Source organism: Paralichthys olivaceus, chromosome 18 (genome assembly GCF_024713975.1).
Source record: "Paralichthys olivaceus isolate ysfri-2021 chromosome 18, ASM2471397v2, whole genome shotgun sequence".
NCBI classification, from domain to species: Eukaryota; Metazoa; Chordata; class Actinopteri; order Pleuronectiformes; family Paralichthyidae; genus Paralichthys; species Paralichthys olivaceus.
The window spans coordinates 9082282-9103031 of NC_091110.1; the positions used below are offsets into that span (position 1 = coordinate 9082282).

Sequence of the window (20750 nt, forward strand, 5' to 3'; positions counted from 1 at the left end):
CTGGTTTAGATGCTGGAAGAAAACTTGCTTGGAGGATAAGAGCTGCGTCATTTCAAGAGTCATTTGAACCAGTAGTGACTGCTGCTTGTATCCATTCCCATTTCAGACAAAAGCCAGATGTTGGTGGGTGTTAGTGGGTTTTTTGACCAGTGGAAAAGGGGCTTAAGTGTAATTTTGATAAGACATGTTGTTACTTGTCATCACGAATGACCAGTCACCCATGTCTCGCTGAAGAAGATAAGTATGAGGTTCTTGCGTGTTTGCTCAGCTCGTGGATCATGTATGGTGCAATTTAGGTGCATCTATTGACACAGCACCTCTGTATTCCTTCAGTATGTTTGTGTGGATAGATGGAGGGTGATGCTAATCTGTCTCTGAGTTACAAATCCAAACCATCTGCCAAAACACTGACAGCCCCACCGTGACCCTGAGCCATGCCGGCTAACAACAACCTCGGTAGCCTGGTGAATGTGTGTACATGCTACTGTAGGTCAGCAGGCTGCCGTGATCCAGTCACAGTCAAGCTATCATTATGTTTTGTTAAGTGTTACACATAGAGTGCCTTTTTATGCAGAGCTTGAACCGTTTCTCTCTGCAGGGAAAAGTGACTGAAGCCGTTACAGCATTTGCAGCAACTCACAACTCGTGTTTTCACATTTCAGGTCAATGCCTGGATAAAATAACCGAGACACAACAATGTCAATTAGTGAACTTGAGATGTGAAGTCAAGCTTTGGAAACAGCCAGGTTAGCTGTTTCCCCCCTGTATCCAGTCTTTGTGCCATATTTAAGGCACAGACATAACAATGGTATTGATTATTGTTATTCTTGTTTTATTCTTAGTTAGAAAAAATAAACGAATACCCCAAATAAAAAATATGCTTTTAAATGGCTACGGCACAATATTTCTTGAAAAATAGACATTTGTAGTCACTCTCATCCTGATCTCAACTTTCTCTCCCTATGTCAGGGACATTGTGATACATATTTTAATATCTTTAAAACTGTATGTCACATAATTTTGATCAGTCACAAAATATTTAAGATATTAAAAGATGTACTAGTCACAAATTCCCTGACACCCCATATATCCGGCTCCTTATCTAGAAGGTTATGAATTCCTCTCGTGTTTATTCCCACTGTAATTCATCTGAACAAAATATTTGTTTTGTTTCCTCAGGGGGATAGAGGAGCTCCTGGGCCTGTCGGACCACCAGTAAGACTTTGATAATGATGCTACACTGTTACTTGTTACTACTATTCTAAGAAGTATCCAGTACAGAGTAATTGTTGCCTGAGATAAACACTGATGGTGCTAATGTTAACATATCACATCATCAAACTTCTTAAGAGGTACATTATGACAACCTCCTCCAATGCCACCATGTCTGTCAGAAGTTGACTCTGCGCTCCCCTCTAGTGGATGCATTGCCTAACGACCATTCCAACGTAAAGGACGAAGGTGTCAGTTGTATTGGACGTATCTCTTTTCGTACATAAAGGCAGCATAAACCAGCCTTTTCATTAACTTAATTTGTCCAAATAATGTTTAGAAAATGTTTGTCTCATGATTCATATATGGCACATTTGTCTACAAGGGTCCTCCAGGCTCCTTTAATTTCCTGCTCATACTCATGGCTGACATCCGCAATGACATCGCTGAACTGCAGAGCAAGGTGTACGGTCGGCCGTTGCCCTCGCCGGTGGAAGACTTCTCTACAGTCCCAGAAAGCTGGAGGGTCAACATGGACAGTCTGGACACGGGATCAGGTGAGGAGGACAAAGAAGCTCCATCTTGAACAGGGGGAGAGGAAGAGGAAACCAGACAGGACAGACCTTGACTGAAATATTTAAAGAACCCCGTTCAAATACACTTTATGTCGGATGTCAATATTAAGAGTGGTTTGTTTTAATTTTTTTTTTTTATTTAACTGTACTTTATATGTCTTTTGATCACAGATGTTTATTTTTGTATGATATACAAGATTATATGTAATTTTATAACAAAAGGAGCAGACTGTGCAAATGCATGTTTTTTATTGGACATTTTAAGAAACATATGGTTCCTTCACAGCACATTAAACAAGTCTCTCGTGGAAGCTGTTTGCTCCTCGTTGCTTTGTGACACTTTTGTGCTTCTGTTCCGTTTCACACGAAACAAGGTTCCACCAAAAAAACGAAGAATGAATCAACTGACATAATCACACTTGAATACATTTACCAAATAGATTCAAGGGATGTTGGAGTGGAGAAATAAAGCTGCAGGGTGACTGCAGCCTTCTGTCCTCATCTGTGAGATACAAGTACAGTCGTAAGCAGCAGCAATTTGTAATCAGTATGCTGATTGTTTTTCTTTTTTTCAATTAGTCAAGTAATTATCTGCTCTGTATAAAATCACTGAAAATAGCAGTGAGTAAGTGACAGTCTACGAAGAGCAGTGGTGTTATTGCCAGTTTCCCAGCAGGTAGCTGGTTATAGGTTACTTGTGTATTTACCTTGTGTAAAACCAGTGTTTAACTCAGTTCCTGCAGGAAACTGTCAATCCAAAGTTTCCATTGAGTCACTGTCGCTTTCCACTAACTATGAAATCTAATGCCCATCTGAACCACTTTCACTCAGGCTGTTCGATGGATTCATGGATATAAGACTGAGTGAAATTCTAACGCTAGTTCACTCTATTCACCACTAGAGGGCGACCTTCTCAAAGCCAACAGTCTAATTCACTAACCTTTATGACATTCTGGTTGACTTCCTGGCTGCAGTGTCATAACACTGAGAAACTGTTAATCCCAAGAAGTATTACGATACATTATAATGTAACTGTAAGGAGAAATATACTTCATATTGTGTTTTCCTTTATTGAAATTAACAATCTGTAGAACTTGTAGTCAAAAGGTTGAATTTGTGGATACATATATAAATGAAATCAGATTAAATAAACAACTTTATGTCTTTTTTTAAACTATGTCACATAGTGGGCTAAACAGTTTACTAAATGTTTGTATACCAGCATCAGTAACAAATGCCTCTCTACAGATGAAAGATCAGAAAATAGATGTACAGAGCATAACATGATATTATTTCCAGCCATTATCCACAATAACTCCCCCTGGTTCATCTAAAATACTGACGGCTTTGAAGTCAGATATTATATGTTCTCCTTCAGTTTTTGTGGAAGAGGCTGCTGGGCCTCTGAAGTGAGAACGAGGTATTGGTGTTAGGTTTCCAGCTGTGTTTTACACATGCAGCCTTTTCTGAAGTCATGACCTTTGTAGTTTTGTCCTTTTTGTCGCTCATAACTCTTATTTATTTCACTTTGTCTTCATTTGGAAGAGGAGAAACTGCAGATAGGATCTTGGGGTGGGGGGGAAGAAGATGATGTCATATTTTCAGGAAAAACAAGAACATGCAATAAAACTCAAAACATCCTGTTCAAGAAACCTTCAGTGTCATTTATCAACGCTGGTCCAAACATGTTGTAACTTCCCTCCAAGTTCTTCATCAACCACAGGAGAATAAAGCAACTCAGCACATCTGTTGAGTGAGTATGGGAACTTTACTTGACTTATTTCTTTATTACACGTCTAATAATAGGCTCATATGTCTGCATGGGGAAAAAAAGAAAGGGAAGTCCCAAGAATTATTTTAAACACATTTCCTCCATTGCTGTTGGTCAGTGTGAGTTAACCTAACAAGCTATGGTTTCTTTTTTAATCAACTTTTTAATGTATATTTGTAATGTTCAATTTTTGTTTATAGAGATTCAGTCATGATAATTCTTGTACTTAAGATCAGTAACAGCAACAAGAAATAAAACCACTGCCCTGCAAAGCTAAAATTAGTCGGAAAACACCCCCTAAAATATATAAATTTGACAAACACTATAACAAAAGTTCACTTCGTGGTCCCTGCATGTGAAGAAAAGATGATCATACACTGTCTATGGTTTCTTCTTCAAACTGTCATTCTTCAAGTTTGGGGAAAAATATTACACAGCAGAAATCATCCAGTGCCCCTTAATGTCCACTAGGTGGCAGTCATTTCTCAGTCACATGCAGTGTGTGCTGATCAAAGTTTACAGGCCTTTTGAATGATGCACAGCAAACAGTGTTGGTGAACTCATTAAACTTCGCAGTTCAAAGAGAAGCAGATGAAGACGATCAAAACACAATCATGAATAAAGCTTTGTGGACATTTTCCCTCAGCTTCACTTTTCTTTTTTATGTCCTGACTTAGCAGATCATTATTATTTATTAACATCAAGAGAGGCCGGTTTCTATCGGTGCAATGATCTAAAACTTTTAATTGCATTATTACATATGCATTAGCTGAAAGTCAAATGCTATAGACAGTCTTTCCTGTCAACTATTATGAAAATAACCTTGTAATCTGAATAATTATCAATATTATCACCATGCCAACCGTCATTATATAGAATGTTTCAAACTAAAGATCACATGGAGAGGGATCCTTTAAAACCATTAAATGCCTCCTTCATTAAACGCAACATCATTGTTTCATAAGAAAAGAGTTGATGTCATTATTTGTATTTAAAGAGCGACTGATATTAAAACTCCTGCGCACATCTTCACTACAAGGTCCTGATAGAGGGGACATGGATAAAAAAATTAATATATTTCCCCCCAAAATCCTCTCTGGAAGTAATTAATCACCATCATACGAGCCTTTAAAGATTTCAAATATTTGCTGAAGTGGCCCCTTGTTCCTAATTATATCTCCCTGCTCGTCCCCCTCATTATTTAGAACTATACCCACAAAGGGACGCACTGCTGAATGGGAGCTGTCACCCAGTCAAAGAAAATGTTACATAGCAAATGAATGAGTGAGTTACTGTGCGGCGATAAAAGGCCTTAATGAGGTAATTTTATTAGTAGTGGCTGCCCAGAACTGTTGGACGCAGATGGAAACAAACAGAGAGGGGCAGCATAGAGAAAATTAGTGTTACCCAATTCATTAATTAATGCATTAGTGTGGGCAGCAAATTAACTGCCCCAAAAATCCCCCATTCAGTGAAGATTATGATGGAGAAAGAAAATACATTGTTGCCCTCCAACGTAATTACAAGACAGTGCAAATTCAATTCTAATGAGGCGAAAGGCACCCCCTTAACATGCATCCCCTAGTTCCCCCTCTAAAAGGGGCTCGCTCTTAAGTTTAAGGAAGTACTGAGAGTGAAGGAGACAATAATGAGAGATCGGCCCGGCCCTGAGTGCTTTATACGCTGCAAACAGGTAAAGAGGATTGAATGGCTCTCTTTCTGGGACTCCTGGGGGGCCTGTCTTCCCAGCACAACAACACTTGGCCCTGAGAAAAGGGGTCCACCGAGGAGCCGGGGAGGGGGGGGTGGATGAATGGACCTGTGCTGCAGTGGGTCAGACTGAATGGCCACAAGTTCTTCAATGGTTGCAAACTCTGTTGTGCCGGGGGCTCCACACATGTACACAAACACAAGCACGCACAAACACACACACACACAGGAGCACACGTAGACGGCCCTAACCCCTCCACCTCTCCCTCTCATCGAGTTATCTTTACACAGGCTTTGTCTCCTCTAATTGGAGCTGATGAGGGACTAATTGGTAGCTTTTTTTACAACACCCAGTACTTAAGCGATGGCAAACCGAGGGAGGCGGCATGAGTGGAGTTAATGAGAGGCTTTGCACAAATAAAAGATTTAGTGTGGGCCCGTTTCACAGAATGGGAGAAAAAGAAAAGTTGAGGATATCCTTTGTGTCCTCGCCATCTTTCACTCATGTGCAGGTATCTGAAAAGGCGAGGGAGCGATGGAGGGCACACATGCGGCCGCCCCGAAACGTTGAGCACTTACTTGTGCGCATAAAGAGATCTGCGCCGTATTGTTTGGGGCCCACAGTTTAGTGTGTCTGTTAATAATGAGAAAAAGGGCTGCTCCTCAAATGAATGTGGCACAGTCCTCAGTGGACAATAAGTGGCCTCTCTTCCCTGGACCACACTGGACCGTGCTGAGGCAATCAGAAGTAAAGGTTTTGGTCCCTCAGTATTGTGCATGGTGATGTGTCCAACAAACAATACAGCAGCAGGTTATATGAAAGAACCACATTTCTTTGTAGGTAATTGATGCAAAATATGAATAATCCAACTCAAAATCTGGTCTTGATTACTATAAATGAGGCTTTTGTGTCTCTAGTTGCATGTATATCCATCTATCTATATTGGTTTAGTGTAGAAAAATCCGCCCTGTGGCTCAGGAGATACAGCGGGGTTGTCTTCTAACCTAAAGGTTGGTGGTTCGATTCCAGTCTTCCACATTCGGCATGCTGAAGTGTCCTCAGGCAAGATACTGAACCCCAAATTGCCCCTGACGGCTCTACTGACAACGTGTGAGTGATGTGTGATAGTGTAAGTGCTGCACAAAGATGCATGAATGTGTGCGTGAATAGGTGGATGGCAAAATTGTACCATAAAGCAAGTTAAGCGACCGTCAGGAGTACAAAAGTGCAGTATAAATACAGACCATTACCCACTAATTTACTCTGGTCCTCCTGGATCAGTTTGAGATTTGCATCCTGGGGGCAAACTCAAGAGCACAGCAGGTTGGACCACGGGACGTTTCCCTGAGCATGCCGTCATCTCAGCAGACATCTGCGTTCATGTGATAATGGTTTGCTTTGTGCCTCCAAACACCGCGAAGCAACAGGCTTCATTAACTAAGCCGCCGTGTCACACCGGGAGGTGACGGGCCACTCTCCCTTTCCCCCTAATGTGACGCAGGGGTAATACAAACATCTTCACATTCCCTGTGGAGCCCCATACATCGCTAAAATGTTATTTGTTTTATCCGATTAGACCAATTCAGAGCCTCTTAAACCAAAAGACGACGTAAAACTTGGCTAAAACCAAACAAGGAAAACATTAAGATATCAGGTTGATCAGTCAAAACCAGAAAATAAATGAAAGAACAATTTAAACTACATCAATATATATAGATTAATCAAATGCAGACTAAATCGATCTAAGGAGAAGGTATTATTTCAATTTGAGTTTAGACGTCACTAGTACACGCTCCAGTAATAACAGTATCGCCGCAAAACGTCGATCCACTTGCCGTCACCTCCAAGATACAGCGTCGTGTAATTCACTGGCCAAATATTTGTGCTGACTCGTGATAAACTATTCACAGTCTCAGTGACCCATTAACATCCTACAGGATCCCCCATTGTCCGCCACTAAATGGGCCCATTAGCATCGCCATTGTCATTTAAATCCCCTGTTTCCCAACAAAGAGCGCGGTTTAACTTTCTAATGGGGGACTTCCTCGAACAAAGCGAGGAGGCCTCTAATTTCTCTGCTTCCTAAATCCACTGGAAACCTGTGAGAGTTCATCGAGTTTCAGATGCTACACGAGAGTTAGCATCTCAGTTATAATTTCATGTACTTAGAATCTCGTGCTGTATGATGTTTCCTTTAAGCTTCAGTCATTTTATCTACAGTACCACAGGTTGTTTATGAACTGTTCTTACTTTCTTAAAAATATTAAGCTCGATCTTCTCCCTAATATTCACCTTTCAGATTCCTCAAAATGCATTTCATTATTGTGTCTCTCTTACATAAACATTGAAAGTCTTTGTCTTTGAGCTGATTTTAACTGTACAACTAGGAAGTTGTCTTTTCATTGCTTTTTTGGTGGTTTCTTTGTTTGTTTGTCTGTGTATTAGCCAGATTACACAAAAATTACAGAACCAATCTAATTGAAACTTGGTGGAAGGCCGGGATATGGGCCAGGGAGCAATCCATTAACTTTTGGAGCAGATTCGATAAAGGAGGAATGCACTCACCAAGTGCCCTTCTAGTTTACCTCTAATTATTCTGGTACAAATTGATTTTTTGTGTGATTGTTGCTCATAACTTCCATTTGAATCCACATCTGCAGTGGACTCAGATGTGGATGTAAATGGAAGTTTTGTACCAGCAAAAACAAACTCTACCTCTACCGCTGAGAGAAAACTCAATACATCTGATTTCATTATTTGCATTTTCACACTTTCATCACCCTTTCAGCCCTTTGAGCAATTACTTATTAGGAAATTGTGGGTAAAACGCAAATACAACAGCAGACAGAGTAAAAACAATCTTATGGTATCTGTTGTAATATGATTGGCACTATATGTGTTGCATTTGAAATTAAAGAAGTAAAAGACATTCTGCTCTGGAAACCTCAGCTGCTGTGTGATTGAGGCTAAATGATTTGTAAAGGTGGAGAAATAGTTCAGTGGTAAACATGCATAAGAAAAAGAAGGTCACAAAAAGCTACAGACCAGCTCTGTTCTTACATCTCATATAAAGAAAATGCTCATGAAATTAAGCATAAAACCCTCCTGCGGTAAACACCATGCAGATCAGTCCTTGCCATTTGCTGATCATTTGCCAGAGTAGTCAAAATCCCCAGATTAGTGTCACCACAATAGCCTGTTGTTGTCCTGAGGTTCGTTCCTGAACCAGTAATCACAGCCCCTCACAGAAAGTGATGCTGCGCCTCCAGGAAGAAGCTGATTTAGAGTAAATAGAAAGTGAGTGGCACACAATTGTGTCGTTTCCCCATCACCCACTGAGGCTTTCAGACAGCGATGAAAGCTCCTGCAGCCGACATGACTTAAGTCACCTCACCTTTCACCGACCTCGTGCACGCCCACGAGCCGCTGAAGAGCAGGACTGCGATGTTTATTGTTTTCTTTCACGACTAATACAGGACAGAAGATAAGGGTTGTTGGGGGTATAGGTTCCTCATAGGTTAGATTAGATATACTTTATTCATCCCACAACGGGGAAATTTACTCTAGGTGCAGTCTGTGCAGGATACATAAAATTAACTTTTATTATTGATCCCACCGAAAGTAACATAAGAAATAACAGACACTAAACTTATAGACGAATTACCATTCATATTTGTGTTACCACAAGATAGACAATAGGATTAAATCCAAAATACAAGCCACGTAGTAAACTCTCTAGTACTCTAGTAACTGTGTGTACTGGGCACCATGTTGCCCTCAGTACTGTTACCCGCACTGCTACGCCCCTGCTCATATATTGTGCTGAGAAGAGAGAGAGATGATAGGGAGGGAGAGAGAGAAAGAAAAGAGAGAAAGGCAGGGAGAGAGAGAAAGGGAGGGAGAGAGAGAGAAGAGAGAAAGGGAGGGAGAGAGAGAAGAGAGAGGATGAAGGGAAAGACACAGTGAACAGAGTGAAGAGAGAGAAAGAAAAGAGAGAAAGGCAGGGAGAGAGAGAAAGGGAGGGAGAGAGAAGAGAGAAAGGGAGGGAGAGAGAGAAGAGAGAGGATGAAGGGAAAGACACAGTGAACAGAGTGAAGAGAGAGAAAGAAAAGAGAGAAAGGCAGGGAGAGAGAGAAAGGGAGGGAGAGAGAAGAGAGAAAGGGAGGGAGAGAGAGAAGAGAGAGGATGAAGGGAAAGACAGTGAACAGAGTGAAGAGAGAGAATGAAGAGAGGGGAGAGAGAGATAGAAGAGAGAGAATGAAGGGAAAGAGAGAGAGAAGAGAGAGAGAATGAAGAAATAGAGAGAGAATGAAGAGAGGGAAAAGGGGGGATTCAGGAGAGAGAGAATAAAGGGAAAGAGAGAGAGACAGAGAGAAAGAGAATTAAGAAATAGAGAAGAGAGTGAGAAGAGAGAGAGAATGAGAATTAAGAAATAGAGAAGAGAGTGAGAAGAGAGAGAGAATGAGAGGAGAGAGAGAGAATGAAGAGAGGAAAAAGGGGGGATTTTTAAGAGAGAGAATAAAGGGAAAGAGAGAGAGACAAAGAGAATTAAGAAATAGAGAAGAGAGTGAGAAGAGAGAGAGAATGAGAGGAGAGAGAGAGAATGAGGAGAGAGAGAGAGAATGAGAGGAGAGAGATAGAACGAGGAGAGGGAGAGAGAAGAGAGAGAGCGATAGAGAGACACAGAGAATGAAGCAAGAGAAACCGTCCAATGAGAAAACGCCCTGTTGGCCCTCCAGGCTTCCCGTCATGCTCCGGGACTGAGCGCTACGTCAGCAGTGATACAAACATGGCGGAGTCCTCAGCGCGGCCGCCGGGCTGCAGCGCTCCTGCGTTGATATTAACTTTCCTCACTACGTTATTATTCCAGCGCAGCCTCGCGGACCTCGCCGCAGGTGCGTCCGCCACGGAGGAGGCTCCTCACCGCCGCTTCGAGTACAAATACAGCTTCAAGGGTCCGCATCTGGCGCAGAGCGACGGCAGTATCCCCTTCTGGATCCACACTGGAAGTAAGTTTGTGTCCAGCTGTCAGCATCCAGCTGCTCGGCCTCCGGTTCTAACCCCGACACTCTGTGTGAATGCAGTCCGCTCAGAAGCGTCATGTCGGCGGCTGTTTTCCGCTCCTCACGTCGTGTTCGGTTGTTTGTGTGGTTCATTCAAAACTGCATTGACAAACTGATGGATTTAAGCAACCGAGCTTCACCTCAAAGTCCCTGTGACACTCACACGTGTGAACATTCAAAACCCAGGTTTAAAAACAGCTCGTTATGTGTCCTGACTCCTGCAGGAGTCTGTGCTGACACATGCATGTGAAGTATTGAACTTTCCTCCTCAGGAAACAGGCCTTTGGATTCTTGCATCACACAGTGAGTTGTCCAGCTGCTGACATGAGCGATCAATACAGAGATTACAGATATTCCCTGTAAATCAGCGTCAGTGAGTCTGAACATTATCAATGAATCTAGACATTATTCTCCAGTTTAATCTGAAATAAACACATTGATGAACTAGATTGAAACTCAAGGGGAAACATCTGGCGAGTCCACTTATGAAACTACATTTAAATTAACTAGTTTCTCAACCCACTCTGCACCAAATTGCACACACTCATAGATTTCAGTCCCCTACATATGCCTGAGTTCTATTTGTCAAGACATGAATCTTTTTCTGTGAAACGCCCTGTCTCACAATACCGTGAAAACAATTTCCTGGATCCGCACCAAGGTTTATTGGGCTCTCCCCGCTCCAAACGCTGATGAAAACATTACCACTTTGGTGGAGGTCAAACTTTAGAAATCCACCCTCACAGTTTCCTTGAGTCAACATAGACCTTAAAACAAGGAGGCTGTCGAATATAAGGAGCCTGCAGCAGGACTCAATACCCTCAGGCTGCCATTACACACAAGTTGTTTGTTTTGTTCCATCAACGGCCCAAAACTCAAATTAAGTTCTGTCAACTGTCACATCAGACGAGCACTGAAGCAATATAAAGGAAGAACTGAAACTGGGTCGTTTGGTGTTTTTGCTGTAAAGAAAATAGTACAAATTACCCTATTCAAGTTTTCATTATATTAAAAAGAGAAAAGCAGCAAGTATTGACTAGTGGTGAACAGCTTAAATGGCTCTTAGGAGAAAGCATTCCTCCCCCAGTCTCCTTTAATTAAATCAGGCCGCATCAAGTGGCACACGCTGATCGATATCAGTTCCCTAAATATTTCTGATATTTTTCAACAACATCCATGAATTATTATTTGTTGGAATGTTTCACCCAAAACTTTTGTGAGTTCTTTGCTGACCCATACCACATCCTTCCACTGAGTTAATCCTTCATACAAACAGACACAGGTGTAATAAGCACAGTACAAGTGCACAAATCTTCATGTGACACAAGTCTTGATTGTACAAACAAAAATGATCGGAAGAAAATATCTGGTGTCATTGGACATTGGACAGGGTATTGTTTCAATAGAGAACATCAAACTTACCTTGTCACTGAAATCCTTCCTCTCTCCTCCTTCCCAGATGCTATTCCCAGCGCTGACCAGGTCCGCATCACACCGTCTCTCAGGAGCCAGAAGGGCTCCGTGTGGACGAAGAACCCAGTCAACTTTGAACACTGGGAGGCCGAGGTGACCTTCAGAGTATCTGGAAGAGGCAGAATGGGAGCGGACGGTTTGGTAAGGAGGGTGACACTGCCGGGGAGCGGGTCAACAAAGCAGGAGAAGCTCTCTGGAGAATTTCATGTAGTGTGCAAGTTATTAGTGGAAAAACTGATGTCAAACTTATCAACACTGAGCTGAGATACTCAATGTATTTATCACTGTATGAATCTAAACTATGGGCTGGGTGTTATACCTCAATACTAGTAGAAAACAAACGGTGTCTGTGGCATCGAGCATCAAGAGCGTGACGATTTTAAATGCTTGATGACATTGGTGCTGTCTTTTGCAGATATTTCATAATCTGAATCAGCAAATCTGTCCCCCGTTTGACTGTTATTCTTTATGAATTAAATAAATAAACAGTTGTAGAAACATGCTAATATTCCCCAGACTGACGTCTGAAAAGTTTCGTGTTTGCATCGTTGCAGAAGCTGATGCGTCATCAGAATCAATCCCCAGATCTAATCTGCACGACCCTGCAATCTATTGTGCCTTAAACTGAATAATTTCCAATCTAATATTTGAAATTGAAGAACTATAAAACTAAAGAAACTAAACCTTACCATACATTTACCATGCTGATATGAAATATATAGATTGCTTGTAATTGGAGCGGAGTATGAGATCAGCTGTATAAAGCTGAGCACCTGCTGCCTCTCAGACTCTGAATCTCAAATATGGAAAAACCTGTATCTGAAGCGAAGGTGCACTTCCAGTTTCAGGAGGTGTGTCATGCCCACAGGGGGAAGTGACAAGTATCTCCACACCTGGATAAAACAACAGAGCAGTATATTAAAATCTTGAGGTAGCCTGCCCTGTAGCAGTCCTGATGAATAGACCCAGGTTATTATTATTTTCACCATTATTATGTGTAAGAGTTGTTTTTGAGCCAAATTGCACTGATGAGAAGAAATGACGTGCTGTTCACAGACAGGAGGTTTGTGAACTGCTAAAGCATAACAAATACTTCCTTCTGTCACTTGTCTGACATCCTGTCCTCACTAATCCTGTTATATTTACACTGGAAGACCACCGACTCCTCAAAACTGAATATTACCACTTCTTAATCTTTAACTTTACAAATGTCACTGAAACAAATATTAAGTTAAGTATGTTTGCCGTTTTGTTTTGTGTTGACAGGCTGTGTGGTTCACAACATCACAAGGCCTCGACGGCCCAGTGTACGGAGCCGCCGACCACTGGAACGGAGTTGGAATTTTCTTTGACTCTTTTGACAACGATGGAAAGGTCAGTGTCAGCTTTTCTCTTCCAACCATGATGCAGGCTACTTGCACACTACGCTTTAGTTTTAAAACACATCACTGTTGCCACGTTCACGCCTGCTGTCCACACTACTCTGGAGTTGTGCCTAAAACAGAAGTTTGGAATCAATGACACAGTGAATGGTCACAAGACAGGGATCATTACTGATTTGGAGCTTGTGTGGACAGAAATCAGTTTCAAACGCCATTTTACAATTAAAACATATTTACATGTGGAGCTTTGTAAACAGCACCCGAGCAGATACCTGAGCTAACACCATTCAGTCTTTGTTTGCAGCCAGGTACAAAATCTTCTGCTGCAGAGTTTGATTGTTATCCACTGCTGTAGTCAAATAGGAAGTGTGGTGAAAAAATAAAAATATCTGTTGATCACTGGCAAGTCATTTACCATCTCATTTGAGTAGTTTTTATTTGTGCTCAGGAACCAGTTTGATATTTTGCATGAGATTACCTAAATAAATGTACTCGATGTGAAGGATTAATGCGTCTCCTTGTCGTCTCATCCTTATTCCAGAAAAATAACCCGGCCATACTTGTTGTGGGAAACAATGGCAACCTTGTTTATGACCACCAAAAGTAAGTAAACAGTTCTCTCGCTTAGATCTGATGTCATCACTATCTCAAAATTTTAACAACTTAAAGAAGATTAGGAAATATGATTATATTTGCTTGGAAAGTAAATAATCCTCCATTTTTCCTAATCTCCCTCGAGCCAGTGAAAGCTTTAAATCACTCTTTCAATTCCAGTTTGTCTTAGAGTTCACAGTGTTTTCCAAACCGAGTGTTTACAAAAACAGACTTGGAGCATTCATTTTTTATTCACCTACATATTAAAAGTTCATACCCATACATCCCACTGTGCTTTTCCAAACTCATGATCCATTTCTATGTGAAGCCTGGTTTTAGTTCTATTTTTGTCTGATAATATTGTGTTCTTCTGGCAGTGACGGCACAACACAAGCCCTCGGTACATGTTTACGAGACTTCCGCAACAAACCGTATCCTGTCCGAGCCAAAATAATATACTACAAGAAGACACTGACGGTAGGAAGCAACACGGACACACAGCCCCATGGCACAGAAAAACTGTTATTTATCACAAAGTTTATGGTTAAAGAGTTAAATATCAGAATTGCAGAAAAATAATTAAATTTTTTTGTAGTGATGGTTTGATAACGACATCTTAGAAATTTAAGAAAAAAAAAATAAAGATAGATAGATAGCCATAAATCAGGCGATATGTCGGTTTGATCAGTATTTTTATCAGCTGCAATATCGTTCTTTCCTCCTCCTCAGGTGATGATCAACAATGGTTTCACTCCAGACAAAGACGACTATGAGTTCTGCACAAAAATTGAAAACATGGTCATTCCCACTGAGGGTTTCTTTGGCATTTCAGCCGCCACTGGAGGTTTAGCAGGTACTACTCTGTTCTCTATGATTTAAAAAAACAAAACCTTTTAAAGTGTGTATTTACTTGTTTAAAAAGCAGTGGCACATTTCTCTGTAGCAATCCAAATTTAACTCCACTGTAAAACATTCAGGGTATTTCCCCATCATAACATTATCCTCATTATTACTTTCAAAGTAACAGTAGTATGATATTCCTCCATCACTTAAGTTTCTCTACCACGACAGCAGTTTATTACTCTGTATTTCCCAGATTGTTCCCAAGATACTACTTACTCATTACTGCTTTGTTATTACTATGCTTTATTTCCAATAAGCATCATTGTCTAATTCAGAATTTCTTTCCTCCCTCAGATGACCATGATGTCTTGTCCTTCTTGTTATTCAGACTCACAGAACCAGGCCAGCAACCGGTAACTACATTTTCCTAGAGCTCCTCATTCTCTCTCTGTGCTGTGTGCAACTTACTTTTCTGCAGCTGTGTGTCTCTGTGTGCGCATGCACGCATGTGCACAATATAGCCTAAGCTCGGCCTCTATTGAGCTCAGAGTGGGCTTTTTTTTTCTCTTCTCCATTGAAGCCTCCACCTGAATCTGAGATTCCTAAAGAAGAGAAGGACAAGTACCAAGAGGAATTTCAGAACTTCCAGCAAGAGCTCGACAAAAAGAAAGAGGAGTTTCAGAAAGAGCACCCAGACGTCCAAGGAGAGCCAAGTTAGTGTTCTGAAATCATACGGCCCAATTAATTATGTAAAAGGCACAGCGAAAAAAATCATTAAGAGTAAAACTGTTTATTATCAGCTTTTATTGTTTTATCTTTTTTATATAACAGGAACAAACTAAATTAAAATTTAGAAAAATTCAGAATCATAATTTATATAAAAACATGAGCATGTCCAAATTGCCCCATAAAAGGTTTGTTGATTTAATTTCAGTTAGTTTCAATCTTTACATCTTTGTTTTCCTCTTCAGTTGAGGACTTGTACGAGACTGTGAATGACAGGGAGATCCGGCAGGTGTTTGAAGGCCAGAACCGGATCCACCTGGAGATCAAACAGCTCCACCGGCAGCTCGCCATGATCCTGGACGAGCAGCGCAGATATGTCTCCGTTATCACCGATGAGGTCGCCAAAAAGGGGACAAACATCGAGTCGGGACAGGTGGGCATTTTACTGCCAGAATCTGTTACACCAGGTCCACACAGTGAAAGACAGTACAGGATTATAAAACACTTCATTTCATCTAGAATTCTCCTTTTCACACAAATAAAAATGTAGAAATCCAAATGTTTCTGGAAAACCGAGATTCATTTCTTATCACTGTGTTAATCTAGAAGTGTAAACCTGCTCAAACTGGAGAAAAAAACACAATGTTAGACTGTTATTTCTGTTTTCCTTCTATAAACAGTTTTTATGACAGCTTAGAAAAACGTATAAACCTGTTTTTATGACAGCTCTTATCAAATGTCAACATTGACGTGTTTGATTCCCAGACCACTGTGCTGTATTTGCTTTCTAGGTGGATTCTGCCAGTCCGCAGTTGAGCTCCGTCTTGACCACCCAGCAGGAGGTTCTCAGAAACCTGAATGAGTTGAAGTAAGTAACAACAGCTTCTATTGTTGATGACTTTCGGTCTTAAAAAACGAGCTGTTGTTTGTGCAACCGTGGATGAAGAGAGCGATCTTTGATACTCGAGAAAAACAAGGGAAATCCTGCCGGTTAATTCCCTGAAATCATATTTAATCTCAGGATGCCGTGGCTGCAACATCGCAGGTGTCTGCCACAGTAACAGTTTCCTCCACATTTAGTCCGCTTGTGTCTCGTCTCTGCTTGTGTTGTTGACAAGGTACAAATTAAATGATTAATTTAATTTAAGAAGCACCACTCTCTCTCATGTGACCTCATGTTTGATAACTATCGGTGCTGCTCAGATGATTCTGAGGGCAGTTCTGAAGGTTTAAGACTGGCTCTGTAACCCATCACGCTACCAGACAATCTGGGCCGAACATCGGTATCGAGCTCAGGTTCCACACCAGATTTCTCCACTGATTCTCTGGGCAGCGAATCCTGGTTATATCGGCCTGAAACTCCTTTAGTCTGATCCCAGATAAAGAAAGTCATTTATTTGAAATATATTATTCCACATAATAAGAATCCTGTCATGTGTGATAGGTACAGTAAAGCCCAGCTGTAATCTTCTTCTCCTTCAACTGTAAAAAACGCTCTCCTTATCACTCTCAGATCCTGCACACTTTTTAATGCCAAGATAATACAGCTTAAGAGATTTTATGATGGTGTGCCTTCCACAGCAGAGACTCAGATGACTGTTTGATTTTGGTACTTACCGTGAGTAAGCCTGATTAGGTATAGAGAATGTAATTTTTTGATGTGAAGCGCTTTTATTTCGTCAATAACATATTTGTGCTTTTGTTCTTCTCGTGTAAAATGCTTGTGGGCTTAGTTATTGTGAGCACGCAAGCAATTTAAAATAAAACGTCATCTTCAAAACCAAAGATTAGTGAGTGGATTTAAATCATTATTTTCCTAGTTTCCCTAAATAATTAAATCATAAACATTTTTAGTTGCTTAATCATAGCCTTTACATTTAGCTCAGCTTGTAATTGTTGAGAAAATTAAAACATGTTTTTTATTTTCTTCGTCAAATTGTGCCCTTTCAAAAATCAACAAAAAAGGTAGTGTTAATTTATTCAGTAATTGACCTGTCGCTGCCATTTCTTAATTTTAACCCACCATCTGCATAAAGAATTAATCAGAATCACAAGATATTAAAGATTTTATTTTATGTAACATTAATCTCTTAGTCTCATGTATCATAAAAGAACCAAGCTGTTTATATGCCCTAAATCCAACAAGACATTCATCCTCAATTGACTCTGCATACATGATTTTCTTTATTATATGGCTGACCCACAACTCACAAGGACTCTGACTTGTCTCAGATATTTAATTCCACACAGAAGCCTCTGTAAGTGAATTAAATCCTATAGATGGCAGGAAAAGACAGTTTCTGTAATAGTTCAATTTCCAGAAAGCACATTAACAGAGTGGTCACTGGAAGAGGACGTGGTGCAGCTGAATGAGCTGATTGACACATTAAATAAGTTCAGACCCGCGGCAGAAAGGCGGCAGCTGCCTCATTTTGTTCCTAATGTGAGCGACTGATCTGTATTACCTTGTAGATTAAGCTCTCAGTTTATCCTGACCCGTCTTTTTAAACACCCAAGTTGATGATAGGACTTCATCCGAGACTCCAAGGAGGGCTTTCCGCTCATAAATGGGTCAGTTGTCGTAAATAAAGATTAGATGCCGGCTTTAATAAATGCTCACTTACTTTCTCAAGGGAGATTTTTTTGTCCTCTCCCCCTCTCTATGTGAAACAAATTAGATTTTGTTTATATGTCATCCCTTGCTGTCCTCTCAGACCGCAGCCATGTGGCGGAGCAAGAAAAGGCCACATCTTAGCACCATTTTTGTCCTTATCAGATTAGTCGTCTTTAAATACATCTGTCATACACGGGCAAAACACAGTTTCCTTCCAATTGATTTCTTGTCACAATCCCCCTGCAGGGCCGTTCCGACTCACGCTGCTGGAATTCCTTTCATTTGTCATGTCACTTTTTTTTTTCTTTGTAATCGTCTTAGATGTGTTTAAGATGATAAAGGAAACTTATTGCTTCCTCCCTGCAAGTAATCAGCCTTGAGAAATTTCATTTTGTTGAGAAATATGATCCCAGCTTAGACATTTTCATTCTCTCCTAAGAATAGTTTATTCTGCATTTTAACCTCATTGACTTCTGAAATTGAAAGTAAAGACACAGATGCACAGAGGACTGGAGGACGCAGCGTTCGATCGTCCATGTTTATGTCTGTTCGAGGACATTTGACAATTAGGAACTTGAAAATATAATGATGCAGTATCACAAAAGAATAATAAAATATTATCGAAACGAATGATGGCGCTGATTCATAACAAGGCACCATTTTAGTATATAAACAAAACATAACAGGATGTGTATATCCCATTAGCAGATATTTGCAGTCACTTTTAACCTTATTAACTTAGCCTATTTACACGTCTAGATTCTATATGGCATTTTACTTATTGTATATATACAAATATACAACATCATATTTTATACACTATAAATGACATATACCGTGCAATATGTGCTCTAAATGGCACATACCATACGCTCTAGATGGGTTTAGCATCATGAGGAGAGTCTGGGTTACATATTCCAGATAGTGCTCCGCTGTGGTTTTTTATTAACCTCCTGTACTTGTAATCTGTTGTAAGAACATGTTTTTATAAGGGATTAATTTAGCAATCATGACCTCTTTTATCAGATGGTAATTTTCTGTTTTTCAAACTTTGAGAATATGCAGCCTCTTGTGAATAGGGATTAAAAGATTAATGTTGGACTATTTGTATGATGGTAAATAAATGATACCACACAGCATATTACTGCGTTATGTTTCCCAACATGAATTCACTCCGTGCATGTATTGATTAAGATTGATTTGATGATATTGACATTTGTTGATAATGTTCATCTACAGTTCCTGGTGACATCACTTTGTGCGTCCTCTCTTTGTCTCTGCAGAAACTCCTTTCATGATTCGCTGAAACAGATCAGCTCAAACCAGCTCCAGGGAAACGCAGCTGGTATTGGAACATATGAGACTGTTCAGCACTTCAACGAAATCAAGGAACATCTGCACACAGTCAAAAGAGACGTGGATCACCTGGTGCAGCGCAGCGCTCAGGTACAGATCAGAGTCTGGAATCGGACTCAACACTGACACTTCAGCTGCATCCACTGAACTCCCGAATGTTCCCTGGAATTTTCCCGAGGGGCCGAATCTGAGAATGCAAAATCTTTGAGTCATTTTCTCCAGACATGCACACAAACCTTTCCTACAAGTAGAAGGTCAGGAAAAGATTTTGAGTGAGCCCATGTGAGAACACGGCAGGAGAATGAATCATGTCCTGCTTCCTGCATGCTCAACACAAACACAACACTTGTCTGAATGCTCAGATATTTTCTTGTTGTTTTGAAGAGCTGACTCTGCAGTCTCCTGCTGCATTCTTCGCTTGTGAAAGGCAAACTCCGGAAAATGCCTGGACAAAATTTTCCAGACATTTTCTTGAGTTTTTGTCTGAACACGGCTTAAACAGTCCAGTTAGAATAAGATCAGGATTCAGTAGAATGAACTCTTCTGTGTGTTTCATCTATAGAATCCTGCTGAGAAGATCGTAAAGTGCCCTGACTTGCCTCCTGTGCCTTCCTGCTTATCCACCGTTCATTTTGTAATCTTCATCGTCATCCAATCAGTCCTGTTCTTCTGCTACATCATGTACAAGTAAGATACTTCTATTTTTTTTAAAGTTAATTTCTGCATGCTTAACGATCTATGACTTTTTAATTAATTCTCGGTTTCTCTTTTTTCCTCTTGTAGAAGTCAACAAGAAGCTGCAGCAAAGAAATTCTTTTGATGAAATTCTGAAATGAAAGTGTGTAAATGAGGGAATGTCCATTTTGGTAATTTGTTTTGGTTTAAATATTTTCAGACTGTAAGTTATTTTACTTGAAAAGAATAGTTTTGTTGATGGAGTTTATTTTAATTAATTGCAGATTTTTAATTTGATCAATCATTGTGTATGAATGCTAGTGTGAGACTTCCATCTTGATGCTATAACTTCCTTGCAGTATTTCTGATCGGTCAGATCTGTAGATTTTGTTTTCAAGAGCTGAATCTGCGACAGTCCCATTCCACGAAACCTGAAATCTAAAGAAAACAAACCTGTGTTTTGACTTGTGCAATTTTCTATAAAAGAATGCTGAACACTTGGTGAAGAAAACTCAGAGAGCAGATGTCTCCTTCTGTTTATCTTATTTGATCGAGTCACACGTGTCAGAATCTGACAAATCCTCCACCTGAACAATTTACATAAACTGAAAAAAGCTATTATTACACTTCTGCATAGTAACACAAGAACATGTATTAACATTCTACACTTCTGGATGTTTTCTAAAAGGAATGTCCCTGTTCTGAAAATTACATCATAGAGTTTTACAGTGTAAATCACTTAAATTCATTGATGT

The 20750-nt window shown here is 40.3% G+C and overlaps 2 protein-coding genes across 3 annotated transcripts in view; both read left to right on the top strand.

The window, feature by feature from the left end:
* The window catches only part of ccbe1 (collagen and calcium binding EGF domains 1), a 32776-nt gene extending 29218 nt beyond the window's left edge, over positions 1 to 3558 (top strand). For both annotated transcript variants that reach the window (XM_020081867.2, XM_020081866.2), the window contains exons 10-11: positions 1180 to 1215; positions 1598 to 3558. In XM_020081867.2, the coding sequence (XP_019937426.1) occupies positions 1180 to 1215; positions 1598 to 1798 (237 nt within the window). In that variant the 3' untranslated portion in view covers positions 1799 to 3558. The remainder of the gene's footprint in view (positions 1 to 1179; positions 1216 to 1597) is intronic.
* Positions 3559 to 9364: 5806 nt separating this feature from the next.
* Positions 9365 to 20506, top strand: lman1 (lectin, mannose-binding, 1). Its single transcript, XM_020082634.2, has 13 exons — positions 9365 to 10278; positions 11792 to 11946; positions 13072 to 13179; positions 13729 to 13790; positions 14159 to 14258; positions 14511 to 14634; positions 14979 to 15037; positions 15205 to 15337; positions 15596 to 15783; positions 16142 to 16218; positions 19248 to 19410; positions 19883 to 20007; positions 20104 to 20506. The coding sequence occupies exons 1-13, from the start codon at positions 9981 to 9983 to the stop codon at positions 20138 to 20140; spliced, it is 1629 nt and encodes a 542-aa protein (XP_019938193.2). The 5' UTR covers positions 9365 to 9980; the 3' UTR covers positions 20141 to 20506.
* Positions 20507 to 20750: the final 244 nt, after the last annotated feature.